Source organism: Scyliorhinus torazame, chromosome 8 (genome assembly GCF_047496885.1).
Source record: "Scyliorhinus torazame isolate Kashiwa2021f chromosome 8, sScyTor2.1, whole genome shotgun sequence".
Classification (NCBI taxonomy): Eukaryota; Metazoa; Chordata; class Chondrichthyes; order Carcharhiniformes; family Scyliorhinidae; genus Scyliorhinus; species Scyliorhinus torazame.
In genome coordinates this window covers 156,350,908-156,369,506 of record NC_092714.1, presented here as the reverse complement: position 1 = coordinate 156,369,506, position 18,599 = coordinate 156,350,908, and the positions used below count along the sequence as shown (strand labels likewise).

The 18,599-nt window shown below is 50.4% G+C and overlaps 1 protein-coding gene across 10 annotated transcripts in view; it reads right to left on the bottom strand.

The window, feature by feature from the left end:
- LOC140428217 (AP-1 complex subunit sigma-2) overlaps nt 1-18,599 on the bottom strand; it is a 110,370-nt gene that overhangs the window by 77,374 nt on the left and 14,397 nt on the right. For 9 of the 10 annotated variants that reach the window (XM_072514433.1, XM_072514427.1, XM_072514425.1 and 6 more), the window contains exon 2: nt 837-1,015. In XM_072514433.1, the coding sequence (XP_072370534.1) occupies nt 837-1,015 (179 nt within the window). Of the gene's footprint in view, nt 1-836; nt 1,016-2,660; nt 2,735-18,599 lie in introns of all 10 variants that reach the window. The other variant, XM_072514434.1, reaches the window with a different exon arrangement.

The window sequence follows — 18,599 nt, the reverse complement described above, 5'->3', positions numbered from 1 at the left end:
TTGGGTGGATGTAGCTGTTACAAGGGGGCATAACTATAAGGTTCAGGGTGGGAAATATAGGAGGGATGTCCGAGGTAGGTTCTTTACTCAGAGAGTGGTTATGGTGTGGAATGGACTGCCTGCTGCGATAGTGGAGTCGGACACTTCAGAAACTTTCAAGCGGTTATTGCTAGGCACATGGAGCACACCAGAATGACAGGGAGTGGGATAGCTTGATCTTGGTTTCGGACAATGCTCGGCACAACATCGAGGGCCGAAGGGCCTGTTCTGTTCTATGTACAGCCAGTCAGTCATTGCACGATTATAAAACACCAGAAATGACACAGCAGCACCGGTGCTGAAAGAACAGACAAGAAAATATGCTGCAAGAGCAAAATGAAAGGACCAACCCCATCCCACACCCACTGCCAGGCACGCATCACGCCCCACCGATCCGCACTCACCTCCCACTGCCTTCGCCCCCAGGCACCCAATCACCCTCACCTATGCACCCACACCCCTACCGCTTCCACCGCCAGGCACCCCACTGACATACAGAGCCCCACCCACCCACCGGCGCACACCCAACCAGACCCCCACCCACCCAGCGATGCGCACCCAGCCCACCCAGCGACGCGCACCCAGCCCACCCCCCACCGCGCACCCAGCCCCCACCTCCCCCTCCACACCCCCCAATCCACCAACACAAATCCAGGCTACCTCCCCTCAAATCTCTTGCGAACAGACAGCAACCTTACTCCATTGATACCCTTGTTCAAGAATAATCTGTTCTGAAATGATTATTCCAATAAGGGTATGTACATTCCAGAGCTAAAAGAGAATGTCTGCATTCCAACCTTTTATATACAATCTTCAGGTCTCTCCATTCCAGGAAGCTGCACATCTTGGGTTTGCGAGCCAGGACTGTCTGGACAAGCTCTCTTGTAATTTTTTTCTTCTCTTTGTCTGACAATGGAACATACCATTTTTGCAGTCGTAGTTTCCCCTGACGACTAAAAAGCAGCATAAACTGCATCTGTCAAAAGAAAAATTGAAGTGTTGGCAGATGGCATTGCTTTGATTCTTTTTCACAATAATGATATTGAATTGACAAACAGGAACAGGCCATTTCAACCCACAGCTCTAAGCCTATGTTTATACTCGGCATCAGCCTCCCTCCACCTTATCCACATCATCCTATCAGCATATCCCTGGATGTCTCGCTCCTTTAGGTTTGTATAGCTTCCCCATAATCTCATTTTATTCAGCTGCTCGATATAATAATAAGTGGGGTGGCGCAGTAGCAGTTGCTTCACAGCGCTGGGGTCCCAGGTTCGATTCCCGGCTTGGATCACTGTCTGTGCGGAGTCTCCCCGTGTCTCCGTGAGTTTCCTCTGGGTGCTCCTGTTTCCTCCCAGTCCAAAGATGTGCGGGTTAGGTGGCTTGATCACACTAAATTGCCCCGCAGTGTCCAAAATTAGGTGGGGTTGCTGGGTTACGGGGATAGGGTGGAGGTGTGGGCTTGATGGGCCGTCTGGCCTCCAACAGCACTGTAAATTCTATGATTCAAACCATTCTCTTTGTTAAGAAGCCAGTCCTTAATATATTTATTAGTGACTATTTTGTATTTCTGGCCCAAGTCAGGTGCAATAACTAATTAAGCCCCAAACTATTCTGTCAGAAACTTATTTTACCAAACCTCACCTGTCGGCAGTAACTCATATGAGGACACAGATAACACCATTGGCAGCCCACTCAGGTACTCAGGCTCCATACACGAGAATCAACTATGTATTCCAGCTCACTGTTCAGTGCAATGTGACAAAGGAGGGTGGCAAAAAGCAGACAATCTCAACCAGACCCACTGGTCTAGCAAAGGTGACCTTCCAGCAAATAATTCGCAGTTTAAGAAAACCAGTTACAAATACCCTGGGATGTTAATAAAATTGCTCTCCTGCTGAGACACAAAAAACAATGAACATTCCTCGCCCGCAAAAATTGCTCCATGCCGCAAAAAAGGCAAAAAAACATAGAACAAGTGATGAGCAACATGGGAGAGGTTGCTCGCCCAAATGCTTAAATAAACCAGGAACAAAAGCAATGAAACATAACACAAGTACTCCTTGCGGTAACACAGTAAGGACATAACCCACATCATCCCCACATTTGTCAAAGCAGTACACATACATGCTTATTATTCAATAGATTTCATATGCACTCTCTCTCTGCACAGATGTGACCCGACTTCATATTTCAAACTTCCAACATCCACATATTTTGACTCAAAGTCCTTTGTTCTTTCAGTTTTGTTTTTGGGTTAATAACAAGGGCACAGCATCTGAATGTCAATGCACAAGGTGGCATGTGTTATGGGCCAGGGTTTAAAGAACCCCAAAGTGTATCATGGAGTTCACCTGACCCACGACTTTTACTAGATTGTGGTATGGGGAGCACACGGCCCACTCTACAGGAGTGGTGCAGCAGAAATGTAAAAGTAATTTTTAAAGCAAAACAATGTTTAGTGAACATCTTAGCAACCATCAAATCAAATACACCCCCCAAAGAATACAACGAAGTAATCCTTAAACTTTCCTTTTAACATCCATAAGACAAAAATCCTTTTTACAGAAGCACATCAGGTTTAAATTCTCTACTGAGAGCAGTTATCACTCTGAACTCACCAAATGATCTAGAGGTAGTCTTTAGATGGCAGAGATCGAAATTACACCTTCTTTGGCTGACATCAGCTTCAACTCTAAAACGAAACCAAAAAACAGACACACCCAAGCTTTTCCTCAAAGCGAAACTAAAAAGCAGAGCCAGAGCTCAGCTCCACCCATACTCTGACATCACTGCAGCCACTTGAGCAGACAAACATTTCTTAAAATGACATTCCCATGACACACGTAGATGGTAAGTTCTCTCTCTCACACCCTACATGCCAAAACACCAAAGTACAGCCCCAACTTTAGAAATAACTTCCCCAACTCAATGCAGATGCAACACTTATCAATTCCCAAGATACTCCATAACTCATTAAAGAGCCAAATTGTCCAAACATGGACAAAACAGGCTGAACTCATGATGTGAGAGTCACTTCTCTCGACATCAAGGCAACATTTGACCAAGTATGGTATCAAGAAGCTTTGGCAAAGTTGAATGGGGTAAACCTTTCTGCCAGTTGAAGCCATACCTGGCACAAAGGAAGATGATTGTGGTGGTTGAAGGTCAATCATCTCAGCTCCAGGACATCACTGCAAGAGTTCCTCAGGATGTGTCCTCGGCCCAATCATCTTCAGCTTCTTCTTCATCAATGACCTTCCTTCCAACCTAAGCTTAGAAGTAGGGATGCTCGGTGATGACTGCACAATGTTCAGCATATTCGCGACTCCTCAGATACTGAAGCAATCCATGTCCAAATGCAGCAAGACCTGGACAATATCCAGGTTTGGGCTGATAAGTGGCAAGTTACTCTCATACCTTGCAATGAACATCTCCAACAAGACAGAATCTAACCATTTAACATTGAATAACATTACCAGCGATGAATCCACCACGATAAACATCAGAGGGTTTACCAGAACTTGACCAGTCATATAAATACTGTGGCTCCAAGAGTAGGTCCATTTCAGTCCCTGCCTCAGCTCATCTCTTTCTAAAATGCCTATCCCTGTATTTGTTACTATTGTTAACTGTGTCTTCATGATTCCGGACACAAAACTGTAATTTCCTCTCAACAACTCTCCATGTCTCCCTCGCTCTCCTCCATGTCCAAATGCAACAGGACCTATACAATGTCCAGGCTTGGGCTGGCAAGTAACATTCACTCCCCCCCCCAATAAGTGCCAGCGAATGACCATCACCAACCAGCCCCCCCCCCCCCCCCCCCCCTTGATATTCAATACTTCACCACCACTGGATCCCCACTATCAACATCCTGGGGGTTACCATTGACCAGGAGCTGAACTGGACTAGCCATATACTGTGGTTACAAGAGCAGGCGAGAGGTCGGAAGTAAGACAATAAGATGTAGGAGAAAAAGTAGGCTATTCAGCCCATTGTCTGCTCTGCCATTCAATTTGATCATGACACATTTCAAATGATAATCCTCAACTCCAGTTTTCTGCCTTATCCACATAACCCACACACCCCGATTTCTTTACTGATTAAAAACGCAACTCCCCCGACTCCTCAAAGTCTGTCCACAATCTTTAAGGCACAAGTGAGGTGTGATGGAATACTCTCCACTTGCCTGGATGAGTGCAGCTCCCACAACACTCAAGCTCAACAACATCCAGGACAAAGCAGCCCGCTTGATTGCCACCCCATTCACCACCACCTTCAACATCCAATCCCTCCACAGCACTGTGGTAGCAGTGTACACCATCGACAAGATGCACTTTCAGGCCTCTTTCAACAGCACCTTACAAACCCACAATCACTAGAAGGACAATGGAAGCTGACACATGGGAACACCACCTGCACGGTCCCCTCCAAGCTACACACCACCTTGACTTGGAAATACATCACCACTCCTTCAGTATCATTGGGTCAAAATCCTGGAACACCCTCCCTAACATCACCCTCTCTAACAGCACTGTGGGTGGACCTACACATGGACTGCAGCAGTTCAGAGGCAGCTCACCACCACCTTCTCAAGCACAAGTAGGCAGGCTTCCGGTTGCGGATATGCTGAGCTAAGTCGCACGTTCAGCAGCTCCCGCCAGAAACGGACTTTTGAGCTCTTTGGAGGGGCCCCAGCGGGATTTATTCGACAGGGGCTTGAGGTTCATAAGGAGGAGGTGTTAGCAATTCTGGAAAGTGTGAAAATAGATAAGTTCCCTGGGCCGGATGGGATTTATCCGAGGATTCTCTGGGAAGCTAGGGAGGAGATTGCTGAGCCTTTGGCTTTGATCTTTACGTCATCTTTGTCTACAGGAATAGTGCCAGAAGACTGGAGGATAGCAAATGTTGTACCCTTGTTCAAGAAGGGGAGTAGAGACAACACCGGTAACTACAGACCAGTGAGCCTTACTTCTGTTGTGGGCAAAATCTTGGAAAGGTTTATAAGAGATAGGATGTATTGACGAATGTGATATAAAATAGGTACTTTAGAGATATTAGTTACTGTAATGTAGAGATAGGCCAGTCTCATTCTGGTGAGTTCACAGACAAAGGATTTCAGACTGCATGGCAAAGCAAGGAGGAGGTGTGTCCACCAAAGGAGGAGAAAAGGATGCTGGGTAATAAGGGGGCCAGAGGAAGGGATGAGAAGTTAGCCAATCAGAATGTATGACCAGGTCAGGAGGGGTATAGGATGACCTATGGGAATCGTGTATGTGAAACTTGATACCATTTGAATTGATTTGCAGAAATCCCTTTGTCTCCTTGTTCATTCGCTTTTCCGGGGTGTAGGAGACTAGATGTGTCCTATGCCTCTGTGAAATGAATCAGGCTTGCAAGTCAAATAAAATAACTAATGCTGTACCTGCAAATCCATGTCGACTTTTATTGAGGCCAGACTGGCGGGTAAAGAAATTTTGTTTTGTCAGTATAATTATCTGGAAAGGAATAATTTGATTAGAGATCGTCAACACGGTTTTGTGAAGGGTAGGTCGTGCCTCACAAACCTTATTGAGTTCTTTGAGAAGGTGACCAAACAGGTGATGAGGGTAAAGCAGTTGATGTGGTGTATATGGATTTCAGTGAAGCGTTTGATAAGGTTCCCCACGGTAGACTACTGCAGAAAATACGGAGGCATGGGATTCAGGGTGATTTAGCAGTTTGGATAAGAGATTAGCTAGCTGGAAGAAGACAATGGGTGGTGGTCGATGGGAAATGTTCAGACTGGAGTCCAGTTACTAATGGTGTACCACAAGGATCTGTTTTGGGGCCACTGCGGTTTGTCATTTTTATAAATGACCTGGAGGAGGTTGTAGAAGGATGGGTGAGTAAATTTGCAGATGACAACAAAGTCGGTGGAGTTGTGTACAGTGCGGAAGGATGTTACAAGTTACAGAGGGACATAGATAAGCTGCAGCGCTGGGCTGAGGTGTCAAATGGAGTTTAAAAGTGTGAGGTGATTCATTTTGGAAGGAATAACAGGAAGACTGAGTACTGGGCTAATGGTAAGATTCTTGGCAGTGTGGATGAGCAGAGAAATCTCGGTGTCCATGTACATAGATCCCTGAAAGTTGCCACCCAGGTTGAGAGGGTTGTTAAGAAGGCGTATGGTGTGCTAGCTTTTATTGGTAGAGGGATTGAGTTTCGGAGCCATGAGGTCATGTTGCAGCTGTACAAAACAGGTAGGGCATTCCACGGCCTCACCACTCTTTGCGTAAAGAACCTACCTCTGACCGCTGTCCTATATCTATTACCCCTCAGTTTAAAGCTATGTCCCCTACCTATGTGCCAGCCATTTCCATCCGCGGGAGAAGGCTCTCACTGTCCACCCTATCTAACCCCCTGATCATTTTGTATGCCTCTATTAAGTCTCCTCTTAACCTTCTTCTCTCCAACGAAAACAACCTCAAGTCCATCAGCCTTTCCTCATAAGATTTTCCCTTCATACCAGGCAACATCCTGGTAAATCTCCTCTGCACCCGCTCCAAAGCCTCCACGTCCTTCCTATAATGCGGTGACCAGAACTGTACGCAATACTCCAAATGCGGCCATACCAGAGAGATCTCTGCACCCTTTCCATTGGAAAGGGTGCAGAGGAGATTTACCAGAATGTTGCCCGGTATGGAGGGAAGATCTTGTGAGGAAAGGCTGAGGGACTTGCGGCTGTTTTCGTTCGAGAGAAGAAGGTTAAGAGGTGACTTAATTGAGGCATACAAGATGATCAGAGGATTGGATAGGGTGGACAGTGAGAGCCTTTTCCCTCGGATGGTGATATCTAGCATGAGGGGACATAGCTTTAAATTGAGGGGAGATAGATATAAGACAGATGTCAGAGGTAGGTTCTTTACTCAGAGAGTAGTAAGGGCGTGGAATGCCCTGCCTGCAACAGTAGTGGACTCGCCAACACTAAGGGCATTCAAATGGTCATTGGATAGACATATGGACGATAAGGGAATAGTGTAGATGGGCTTTAGAGTGGTTTCACAGGTCGACGCAACAGAGGGCCGAAGGGCCTGTACTGCGCTGTAATGTTCTATGTTCTAGTTCCCAGTGTGGGAAGGTGACAGTACGATTTCCCCAGCACTGTATGGATTGGACCAGGAGTGGAGGGGTGAAAAAAGTGATTTTGGTGCAGCGAAAAGTGCGAGGGAGGAAAACCAAGATGGCGGCAGGTGGAGACCAGGCAGCGTGGGCGCAGTGGTCGCAAGAGCATTAGGAGTTTATCAAGCGCTGCTTCACGGAATTGAAAGCAGAGCTGCTGGAGCTGATGAAGGCTTCGATCGACAAGCTGGCCGAGACCCAGAAGGCCCAAGGGGCGGCGATCCGGGAGGTGCGGCAAAAGGCCTCGGAAAATGAGGACGAGATATTGGACCTGGCGGTGAAGGTAGAGGCGCTGCATAAGAAATGGCAGGAGAAGTTAGAGGACATGGAGAATCGGTCGAGGAGGAAGAACTTGCGGATTCTGGGTCTCCCGGTTGGAATGGAGGGGTCGGATGCTGGAGCATACGTGGTCACGATGCTGAACACGTTGATGGGCACGGGCACCTTCCAGAGGCCCCGGCGCTGGATGGGGCCCACCGAGTCCTGGCGAGGAGGCCCAAGTCTAACGAGCCGCTGCGGGCGGTATTGGTGCGGTTCCACCGCTTGGTGGACAGGGAGTGTGTCCTAGGATGGGCAAAAAAGGAGCGGAGCAGCAGGTGGGAGAATGCAGAGGTCCGTATATACCAGGACTGGAGAGCGGAGGTGGCCAAGAAGAGGGCCGGGTACAATCGGGCAAAGGCGGTTCTGCATCGGAAGGGGGTGAAATTTGGGATGCTGCAGCCGTCGCGACTGTGGGTCACGTTTAAGGACCGGCACCATTACTTTGAGACGCCAGAGGAGGCGTGGACCTTTATCCAGGCCGAAACGTTGGACATGGACTGAGGGTCGGTTGTGAGGGGGTGTCGCGGGGGGGGGGGTTACTGTGGTTACTGTGCTTTGGGGGATGTTCTGTTCTGTACTGTTTCCTTGGGTGCTGGGTGGGGTAGGGTGAAATGTTTCGAAGTAGGGGTTTAGTGAGAGTGTGGGCATCGGTGGTTGGAAAGACGGGGCCCCGTTTGGGGGGGGGGGGGGGGGGGGGGGGGGGGGGGGGGGGGCAGAGATGGCAGGGCCCGAGGTGGGGGAGCTGGGATTAGGCCGCAAAAGGGAGCTGCGCCAGAGGGCAGGGCAGGTTTGAAAGAAAACGCAGGCTTTTTACCGCGCTAGGGAAGGAAGGGGGCGGGGTGGGGCCGGGGGGGGGTGTTGGAGAGGAGCGCCCGCTGATTGACAGGAGGGGGGGGGGAGACTTCCACACTGGGGAGTCGATGGAGTGGCGGGAGTCAGCTGACTTACGTGAGTGCTATGGGGGGAACAATGCAGCTGGGGGGGGGGGGGGGGGGGGGGGGGGGGGGGGGGGGGGAAAGAGAGAAGAGGGGAACTGGGTTGCTGCTGCATTGGCCAAAGGGGAGCTGGAGCTTGGAGAGTTGGGGCAGGGGTCTGCCACTGGGGGAATGGAGAGGGCGGGAGGCGAGGGCACGTGGCTGGCCTTGAAAAGGGATGGCTAATTGGCGGGAAGCCCCCTGATCCGGCTGATAACTTGGAATGTGAGAGGCCTGAACGGGCCGGTCAAGAGGGCTCGTGTGTTCGCGCACCTGAAGGGACTGAAGGCAGATATTATGCTCCAGGAGACGCATTTGAGGGTGGCAGATCAGGTTAGGCAGAGAAAGGGGTGGGTAGGGCAGGTTTTCCACTCGGGGTTGGACGCAAATAATCAAGGGGTGGCGATTTTGGTGGGGAAGCGGGTGTCGTTTGAGGCGCTGAACATCATGGCAGACAATGGAGGTAGGTATGTGATGGTGAGTGGCAAGCTGCAGGGGGTGCGGGTGGTATTAGTGAATGTATATGCCCCGAATTGGGACGATGCCAGACTTATGCGGCGCATGTGGGCCGGATTCTGGACCTGGAGGCAGGGAGCTTGATAATGGGGGGGGCTTTAACACGGTACTGGATCCAGCATTGGACCGCTCCAGGTCCAGGACGGGTAAGAGGCCGGCAGCGGCCAAGGTGCTGAGGGGGTTTATGGACCAGATGGGAGGAATGGACCCATGGAGGTTTGTCAGGCCGGGGGCCAGGGAATTTTCTTTTTTTCCCCCACGTCCATAGAGCCTACTCCCGGATAAACTTCTTCGTTATGAGCAGGGCACTAATCCCGAAGGTGGAGGACACGGAGTATTCGGCCATAGCCATCTCAGCCCATGCCCCGCATTGGGTGGAGCTAGAGCTAGGGGAGGAGAGGGACCAGTGCCCGCTGTGGCGCCTGGATGTGGACTTGCTGGCGGATGAGGAGATGAGCGGACGGATCCAGGGGTGCACTGAAAGCTATCTAGAGGCTAGAGGCTAACGATAATGGGGATGTGCAGGTGGGGGTGGTCTGGGAAGCGCTGAAGGTGGTGATTAGGGGAGAGCGAATCTCCACTAGGGCCCACAAGGAGAGGAAGGAGAGGAGATAGAGGGAGAGATCAGTGGGGAAGATTTTAAGGGTGGATAGGATGTATGCAGAGGTCCCTGAGGAGGGACTACTCAAGGAGCGACGAAGCCTCGAGGCCGAGTTTGATCTGTTGACCACCAAGGCGGCAGAGGTGCAGTGGAAGAAAGCGCAAGGGGCGGTGTACGAGTACGGGGAGAAGGCTAGCCGGATGTTGGCACACCAGCTTCGGAAGCGGGAGGCAGCGAGGGAGATTGAGGGAGTTAGGGATAAAGGGGGGAACATGGTGCGGAGTGCGGTGGGAATAAATGGCGTATTCAGAGACTTTTACGAGGGGCTGTATAGGTCTGAGCCCCCGACGGAGGGGGGCTGTGTCGAGTTTTGGATCGGCTGAGGTTCCCGAGGGTAGAGGAGGGGCAGGTGACAGGGCTTGGGGCACCGGTAGGGCTGGAGGAGCTGACTAAGGGGCTGGGGAATATGCAGGCGGGGAAGGCACTGGGGCCAGATGGGTTCCCGGTGGTATTTTATAGGAAGTATATGGACCTGTTGGGCCCACTACTAGTGAGGACTTGCAATGAGGCGAGGGAGGGGGGGGGGGGGTCCTACCCCTGACGATGTCCAGGGCGCTGATCTTGAAGCGGGACAGGACCCTTTACAGTGTGGGTCGTTTTGGCCAATCTCGCACCTCAAAGTGGATGCGAAGCTGCTAGCGAAGGTGTTGGCCACCAGAATTGAGGACTGTGTCCCGGGGGTGAGGCACAAGGACCAGACCGGTTTTGTGAAGGGAAGGCAGCTGAATACCAATGTGCGGAGGCTCCTTAATGTAATCATGATGCCTGCAGTGGAGGGGGAAGCAGAGATAGTGGCGGCGATGGACGCGGAGAAGGCCTTCGATAGGGTGTAGTGGGGGTAACTTTGGGAAGTGTTGAGGAGGTTTGGGTTCGGGAAGGGGTTCATTAGTTGGGTTCGGCTACTTTACGAAGCCCCTGTGGCGAGTGTGGCCACGAATCGGAGGAGGTCGGAATACTTTCGGCTGTACCGGGGGACGAGGCAGGGGTGCCCCCTACCCCCCTATTTGCATTGGCAATTGAGCCTTTGACTATGGCTTTGAGGGAGTCCAGTAACTGGAGGGGGCTGGTCGGGCGGGGGGTTACACACCGGGTATCGTTGTATGCCGATGACCTGTTACTGTATGTGGCGGACCCAGTGGGGGGGGAAGCCGGAGGTGATGCGGATCCTCAGGGACTTTTCTAGGTATAAGCTCAACGTGGGGAAGAGTGAGCTCTTCGTGGTACACCCAGGGGACCAGGGAAGGGGGATAGACGAGCTTCCATTGAAGAGGGCGGAAAGGAGTTTTTGGTACCTGGGGATCCAGGTGGCCAGGAGCTGGGGGGGCCCTCCACAAGCTCAACTTGATGCAACTGGTGGAGCAGATGGAGGAGGAGTTTAAAAGGTGGTATATGCTGCCACTCTCCCTGGCGTGTAGGGTGCAGTTGGTGAAAATGACGGTGCTCCCGAGGTTACTTTTTGTATTCCAGTGCCTCCCCATCCTGATCCCCAAGGCCTTTTTTAAGCGGGTCAGGAGGAGCAGCATGGGAATCGTGTGGGCGAAGAAGACCCTGAGGGTGAGAAGGGTCTTTCTGGAACGGAGTAGGGACAGAGGAGGGTTAGTGTTGCCTAATCTGTATGGGTACTACTGGGCTGCCAATGTGGCGATAATACGCAAGTGGGTAATGGAGGGGGAGGCGTGGGGGAGGCTGGAGATGGCGTCCTGTGTGGGCACAAGTCTGAGAGCACTGGTGATAGCACTGCTGCCGCTCCCGACAAGGTACACCACGAGTCCGGTGGCGACAGCGACTTCGCAAATTTGGGGGCAGTGGAGACGCCACAGGGGTGAGGTAGAGGCTTCGGTTTGGTTCCCGATCCGAGAGAACCATCGATTCGTCCCGGGGAGAATGGATGGAGGGTTCCTGAGCTGGCACAGGGCAGGAATTAGAAGGATGTGGGACCTGTTTATAGATGGGACGTTTGCGAGCCTTGGGGCGCTGGAGAAAAATTCGGGCTTCCCCCTGGAAATGCCTTCTGGTACATGCAGGTCAGGGCATTTGTAAGACGGCAGGTGAGGGAGTTCCCGCTGCTTCCAGCACGTAGGATCCAGGATAGGGTGCTCTCGGGGGTGTGGGTGTACCAGGAGATGCAGGAGGAGGAGACCTCGGTGGAGGAGTTAAAGGGTAAATGGGAGGAGGAGCTTGGAGAGGAGATAGACGAGGGTAAGTGGGCGGACGCCCTGGGTCGAGTTAATTCTTCCTCCTCTTGCGCCAGGCTTAGCCTGATACAATTTAAGGTTCTTCACAGAGCACATATGACAGGGGCGAGGCTGAGCAGGTTCTTTGGGATGGAACACAGGTGTGTGAGATGCTCGGGGAGCCCAGCAAATCACGTCCATATGTTCTGGGCGTGCCCGGCGCTGGATGGGTTCTGGAGGGGCGTTGCGAGGACTGTGTCTAAGGTGGTGAACACCCGGGTTAAGCCGAGCTGGGGGTTAGCACTATTTGGGGTATCGGACGAGCCGGGAGTGCAGGAGGCGAAAGAGGCCGGTATTCTGGCCTTTGCGTCCCTGGTAGCCCGACGGAGGATTCTGTTACAGTGGAAAGATGTGAGGCCCCCAAGCGTGGAAGCCTGGGTCAGCGACATGGCAGGATTCATTAAATTGGAGGGGGTAAAATTTGCCTTGAGAGGGTCTGTGCAAGGGTTCTTCAGGCGGTGGCATTTGGTGGTGGTCAGCAGCAGCAGCAGCCCGGGGGGAGGGGGGGGGTGTACTTTGTTTTTACTACTGTGTTTATTATTGCTTAATGGGGGGTCTGTATCTTGGGGGAATTTGTGATGTAGTTATAAGATGTTTATTTATCTGTTCTTTGTTTTTCTTTCTTCTGTAAGAGGGGGTTGTTGAAAATACGTAAAAAATTTGAATAATTTTTTTTTTTAAAAGCACAAGTCGGCAACAAATTCTGGTCTAGCCAACGACACCCACATCACATGAAAGAATAAAGAAGTTAAAATGAGCACATTGCGTTTGTTGACCCTTCAATCCCCAGCTAGCCATCTAATGCTTGTTGAACCATTTTGTAAAAAAGCTTCACGGCACTGAGAGAATTTCAGAAAAGATTATATCAGTAGTCAGTAAATTTGCATTCAAGGCTAAATTTTCTACAACCAGGTCTCTCATGACATTCCTCATTGCGTCAGAGGATATAGCTAAATTTAGCTTTAATATAGCTAAAATCTTCTGTCTTGTTACAGAAGGAATTCCCTTTGACTATGTTAATTGGCAAGATAAAAAGTAACACTAAAATTCATGGCAATGAGTGATGAGGTTTGTAGAAATGGTGAAGCCAAGTAAGCTACAGGGAGATAGGAATAGAAGGACTTTTTGACACAGCGAATGGGAATGACCAGAAACTTGCTTCCTACTCGGGTGGTGAGAACAGAGATGGTCAGTCATTTCAAAAGGAAATTGGATAGTGCTGGAGGACTGGGAGAATAGGAAAAACTGGATTGCTCTACAAAGAACTTGCATGGACTTGATGGGCTGAGAGGCCTCCTCGAGTGCCATGCTAACTCTATATGGCGATAGTTAAGATGACGAAGGGTGTAGGGAAGTTTAAGTACAGCATAAACCGGTTTGGCTGAATGAGTTGTTTGCGTTACAAGTACCATGTCAAAAACATTTAACTAGATGATTGCAGAGCTAAACAGTCCATTTCTCATTTAGAAACATAGAAAATAGGTGCATGAGTAGGCTATTCAGCCCTTTGAGCCTGCACCACTATTCAATATCATGGCAGATCATGCAAATTCACTATGCTACTTCCGCTTTCTCTCCATACCTCTTGATCCCTTTAGCCGTGAGGGCCACATCCAGCTCCCTCTTGAATATATCCAACTGGCCCCGCCAGCTTTCTGTGGTAGAGAATCCCACAAGTTCACAACTCTCTGAACGAAGACGTTCTTCCTCATCTCAGTCCTGAATGGATTACCCCTTATTCTTAGGCTGTGAACCCTAGTTCTGGACATCCCCCACATCGGGAACATTCTTTCTGTATCTCGCCTGCCCCATCCAATCAGGATTTTATGTTTCTATGAGATCCCCTCTCATTCTTCTGAACTCGTGAGTACAAGCCTAGTTGATCCAAGAATGTCCTTCCTCAAACTAGGAGACAAAAACTGCACACAATGCTCAAGGGGTGGCATCACCAAGGCCCTGTATAACTGCATCCTTACTCCTATACTCAAATTTTCTCACTATGAAGACCAGCATGCCATTAGCTTTCCTCACCGCCTGCTGTACCTGCATGCCAACCTTCAGCGACTGTTCCACCATGGCACCCAGGTCTCGTTGCACTTTCCCTTTTCCGAAACTGCCACCGTTCAGATAATAACCTGCCTTCCTGTTTTTGCCACCAAAATGGATAACCTCACATTTACCACATTATATTGCATTTGCCAAGTATTTGCCCACTCAGCTAGCCTGTCCAAGTTATCCTGCAGCCTCTTTGCATCCTCCTCACAGCACAAACTGCCACCCAGCTTACTGCCATCTGCAAATTTGGAGATATTGCATGCAATTGTTCCATCCAAATCATTAAATGTATATTTTGACCAGCTGGGGTCCCAGCACTGAACCCTGCGGTATCCCACTAGTCACTGCCTGCCACTCTGAAAAGGACCCATTTATTCCCATTCTCTACTTCCTGTCTGCTAACCAGCTCTCTATACACATCAATATATTACCCCCAATATCATGAGCTTTAATCTTGACCTTGTCAAAAGCCTTTTGAAAGTCCAGATACACAACATCCACTGGTTCCATCCTCAAAAATTCCAGAAGATTTGTCAAGCATGATTTCCCTTTAGTGAATCCATGCTGACTTGGACCGATCCTGTCCCCACTTTCTAAATGCTCAATTATTTCATCCTTAATAATTGACTCCAGCAATTTATTTATTTCTCATTGGTGAGGCCACACCTGGAGTATTGTGTGCAGTTTTGGTGTTGTTATCGGAGGAAGGATATTCTTGCTATGGAAGGAGGATATTCTTGCTATGGAGGGAATCCAGTGAAGGTTTACCAGCCTGATTCCTGGGATGGTGGGATTCTCATATGAGAGACTAAATTGGTTAGGATTATATTCATTAGAGTTTAGAAGAGTGAGGGGGGGAACTCATAGAAACTTATAAAATTTAAACAGGATTAGACTGGGTAGATTCAGAATGTTCCCGATGGTGGGGGAGTCCAGAACTAGGGGTCATAGTTTGAGGATAAGGGGTAAACCTTTTAGGACTGAGGCAAGAAGAAATTTCTTCACCCAGAGTGTTAAATCTGTGGAATTTACAACCACAGAAAGTAGCTGAGGTGAAAACATTGTGTAATTTCAAGGAATTAGATAATGCTCTTGGGGCTACAGGGATCTAGGGATAGGAGGGATAAGGCGGGATCAGGGTATTGAACTTGATGATCAGCCATGATCATAATGAATAGCGGAGCAGGCTCGAAGGGGCTCCTCCTGCTGCTATTTTCTATGTATGTTTCTATGTATAAATACTATTCATACAGAAACTTTGCAAAATAATAAACAGATGACACATGGGACTGGGATATATATTGGCTAAGTACACTACAGTTGCAGCACAGAATTTCCCTATTTTGGCAACCTCACCCAGGGGTCACATGGAATACTAGCACTTCGTTATGATGCAGTTTGAGAATACTCTTTTAACTTTGAGATATTGTTTATGTGACTGGGGAGGTAAAGCACTGGTCTCTTGCATTATTTTGTTGCGGTGGGGGCTCACCGAGTGCAGAATGTATTCCATTCCTTGGTCCTAATATCTCACCTAATATCAGTTCAACACATAGAACAGTTCTGGAGATGGAGTTGAAATACTATCAGTAAAACGGAATTTATGGAATTGATTAAACTTATTGGTAACTTCTGAACTTGTATAGACTGTGGATCATCCATATCAGAGCGATACTGATAAGAGATTTGAGAGTTGGGGAATAGGCAGTATTTCTGTAGCTACAGAAGTAAATCCACAAAGGTGTGATGCCTCCCTAGTCTCAGAGTCAAAGATGTCAGAGAGGCTGCCGAGCACCCAGAGGAGGGTAACCAGCCAGCATCAGTACCAATGACATTTGCAAAAATAGGGACCTGCTCCTGCAGCCAGAATTTCGGAAGCTAGGTCGAAAATTAACAGGACCTCAATAATATTGTCCAGAGTACTCCTGGTACCACACATGCAAATCTAACATTTAAGATGATAAAGCAGGGAGAGATGGTGAGGGTGGGAGAGCTTTAGATTTTTGGGGCGCTGGGATCAGTTCTGGGGAAGATGGACCAGGACTAGGGGGTGGCACCTAGACAGAGTCAGGATCAATTTTCTCACAGGGCTATTTGCTGAATACCAACTTGGGAGAGTTGTGAGAACTAGGAGGCAATAGCAGAGAGGAATACCAGGGTGTACAGATAATTGAGAGAAAGCGAGCACACCAGGGTAGTTAATAGTAAGGTGGGTTCAGAGTAAGAGGAAAGTAATAAAGTCTAAATTGTGGTTGCAGTGAATATAGTGAGTATGCAGAGTGTAGTAAATAAAGTTGGTGTAGATATACACTGCCAGATAGAATTAATTTCAAAGTAAAAAGCAGAGACCTGACTCAAAGAATAGGACTTGGGAATTAAATATTCCTGGACGTATGATGCTCAAAGATTGGAAAGGAAAGAGAATGGCAGTATTTGGGTGGCACGGTGGCCAGCACTGCTGGCTCACAACAGCAGGGGCCTGGGTTTGATTCTGGCCTTGGGTGGTTGTGTGGAGTTTGCACATTCTCCAATAAGTATAGGCCCAACTCAGCTTAACCTTGGGAGGTTTGTGTGCTCCTCCGACATCTTTACATGCTCCCGAAGTCTTTTGGTATCATCCCAAATGAGCCGTCTACATTTTGGTCAGTCTCAAGCCAGGTTCTCTACGGGTCGGCAGGGATGTTTGAGTTCTTCAGGAATATTTGAGGACATTCCTCAAAGGTATCCGCTGCCTTCCTAGGAGCCTCCTGTCATGTCAGAGCAGTTGTTTTAAAAGTCTAGTGTCATTTATATGAATGACATGTCCCAGTAAGCAGAGCTGGTTTTGAGAGATTAGCGTATCGATGCTGGGCAAGTGGGCTGAGAGGATGCTGATATTGAAACTCTTTTCTTGCCACCCAGTTTAGAGGATCTTGCGAAAACACGGTTGGTGGTACTTCTCCACTGCTCGGAGGTGCCTGCTGTACGTTATCCAAGTTCCCGAAGCATACAGCAGTGTGGGGATCATGGCTGTCTGGTAAACTATGACTGGAGTCTCAGGTTTGAGATCCTGATCCTCAAATAATCTTTTCTTCAGTTGACGGATTGCTGAGCTGGTACACTGGAGGTGATGGTGAATTTAATTATTGGCGAGAAGGCTCCCAAGGCACAGATGACTTTTGAAACTTCTGTGCACATTCCACACCGTCGACATAAACAATTTGCAACCTCAAGATCATTTTAAAACTTGGGTTTCCACCAGTTTAATGTTAAAACAAATCTTGTAATCTGCCAACACTCCAGAAATCCTGGCAGCGTATGAACAAGTCACAAGTGTTGAGCTCAACAGAAACACAAAAACAAGCAGCTGAGTAAGATGAATACATTTCATTACATTATATTAAGAATTCACAGCAACTCCCAATTGTTAATGACACGGGAAAAAATGCAGTTTTAGTTTTCATTGGCAACTCTGATTTTCCAAGGCCGAATGCAAAAATGTGTGTTGTTAGGGCCTGTGCCTTGTTCAACCAGGCCTCTGACATTATATGGCGATAAGACAACAGGCCACATGTACACAGGATTCAGTGATTCCCCCTACACCCAATAAGGAGGGAGGGGTGACAAGATGCGGTGAGAGCAAGCAGGTGATGGAGGCGGTGGGGAGATCAAAGAGTGGGATTGGAGACCCAGTTTTTGGGGGTGGGGGAGGAAGAGAGCGAATGGGAGGGGTGTTGGAGGCCAGGGGGGGGGGGGAATTGGGGCCCGGGGGGGGGGGGGGAACTGGAGGAGGGGGGGGGGGGGGAGAGAACTGGAGGAGGGGGGGGGGAGGGAACTGGAGGAGGGGGGGGGGGGGGAGGGAACTGGAGGAGGGGGGGGGGGAGGGAACTGAGGAGGGGGGGGGGGAGGGAACTGGAGGAGGGGGGGGGGGAGGGAACTGGAGGAGGGGGGGGGGAGGGAACTGGAGGAGGGGGGGGGGGGGAGGGAACTGGAGGAGGGGGGGGGGAGGGAACTGGAGGAGGGGGGGGGGGAGGGAACTGGAGGAGGGGGGGGGGGAGGGAACTGGAGGAGGGGGGGGGGGAGGGAACTGGAGGCGGGGGGGGAGGGAACTGGAGGCGGGGGGGAGGGAACTGGAGGCGGGGGGGAGGGAACTGGAGGCGGGGGGGAGGGAACTGGAGGCGGGGGGGAGGGAACTGGAGGCGGGGGGGAGGGAACTGGAGGCGGGGGGAGGGAACTGGAGGCGGAACTGGAGGCGGGGGGGAGGGAACTGGAGGCGGGGGGGAGGGAACTGGAGGCGGGGGGAGGGAACTGGAGGCGGGGGGGAGGGAACTGGAGGCGGGGGGGAGGGAACTGGAGGCGGGGGGGAGGGAACTGGAGGCGGGGGGGGAGGGAACTGGAGGCGGGGGGGGAGGGAACTGGAGGCGGGGGGGGAGGGAACTGGAGGCGGGGGGGAGGGAACTGGAGGCGGGGGGGAGGGAACTGGAGGCGGGGGGGAGGGAACTGGAGGCGGGGGGGAGGGAACTGGAGGCGGGGGGGAGGGAACTGGAGGCGGGGGGGAGGGAACTGGAGGCGGGGGGGAGGGAACTGGAGGCGGGGGGGGAGGGAACTGGAGGCGGGGGGGAGGGAACTGGAGGCGGGGGGGGAGGGAACTGGAGG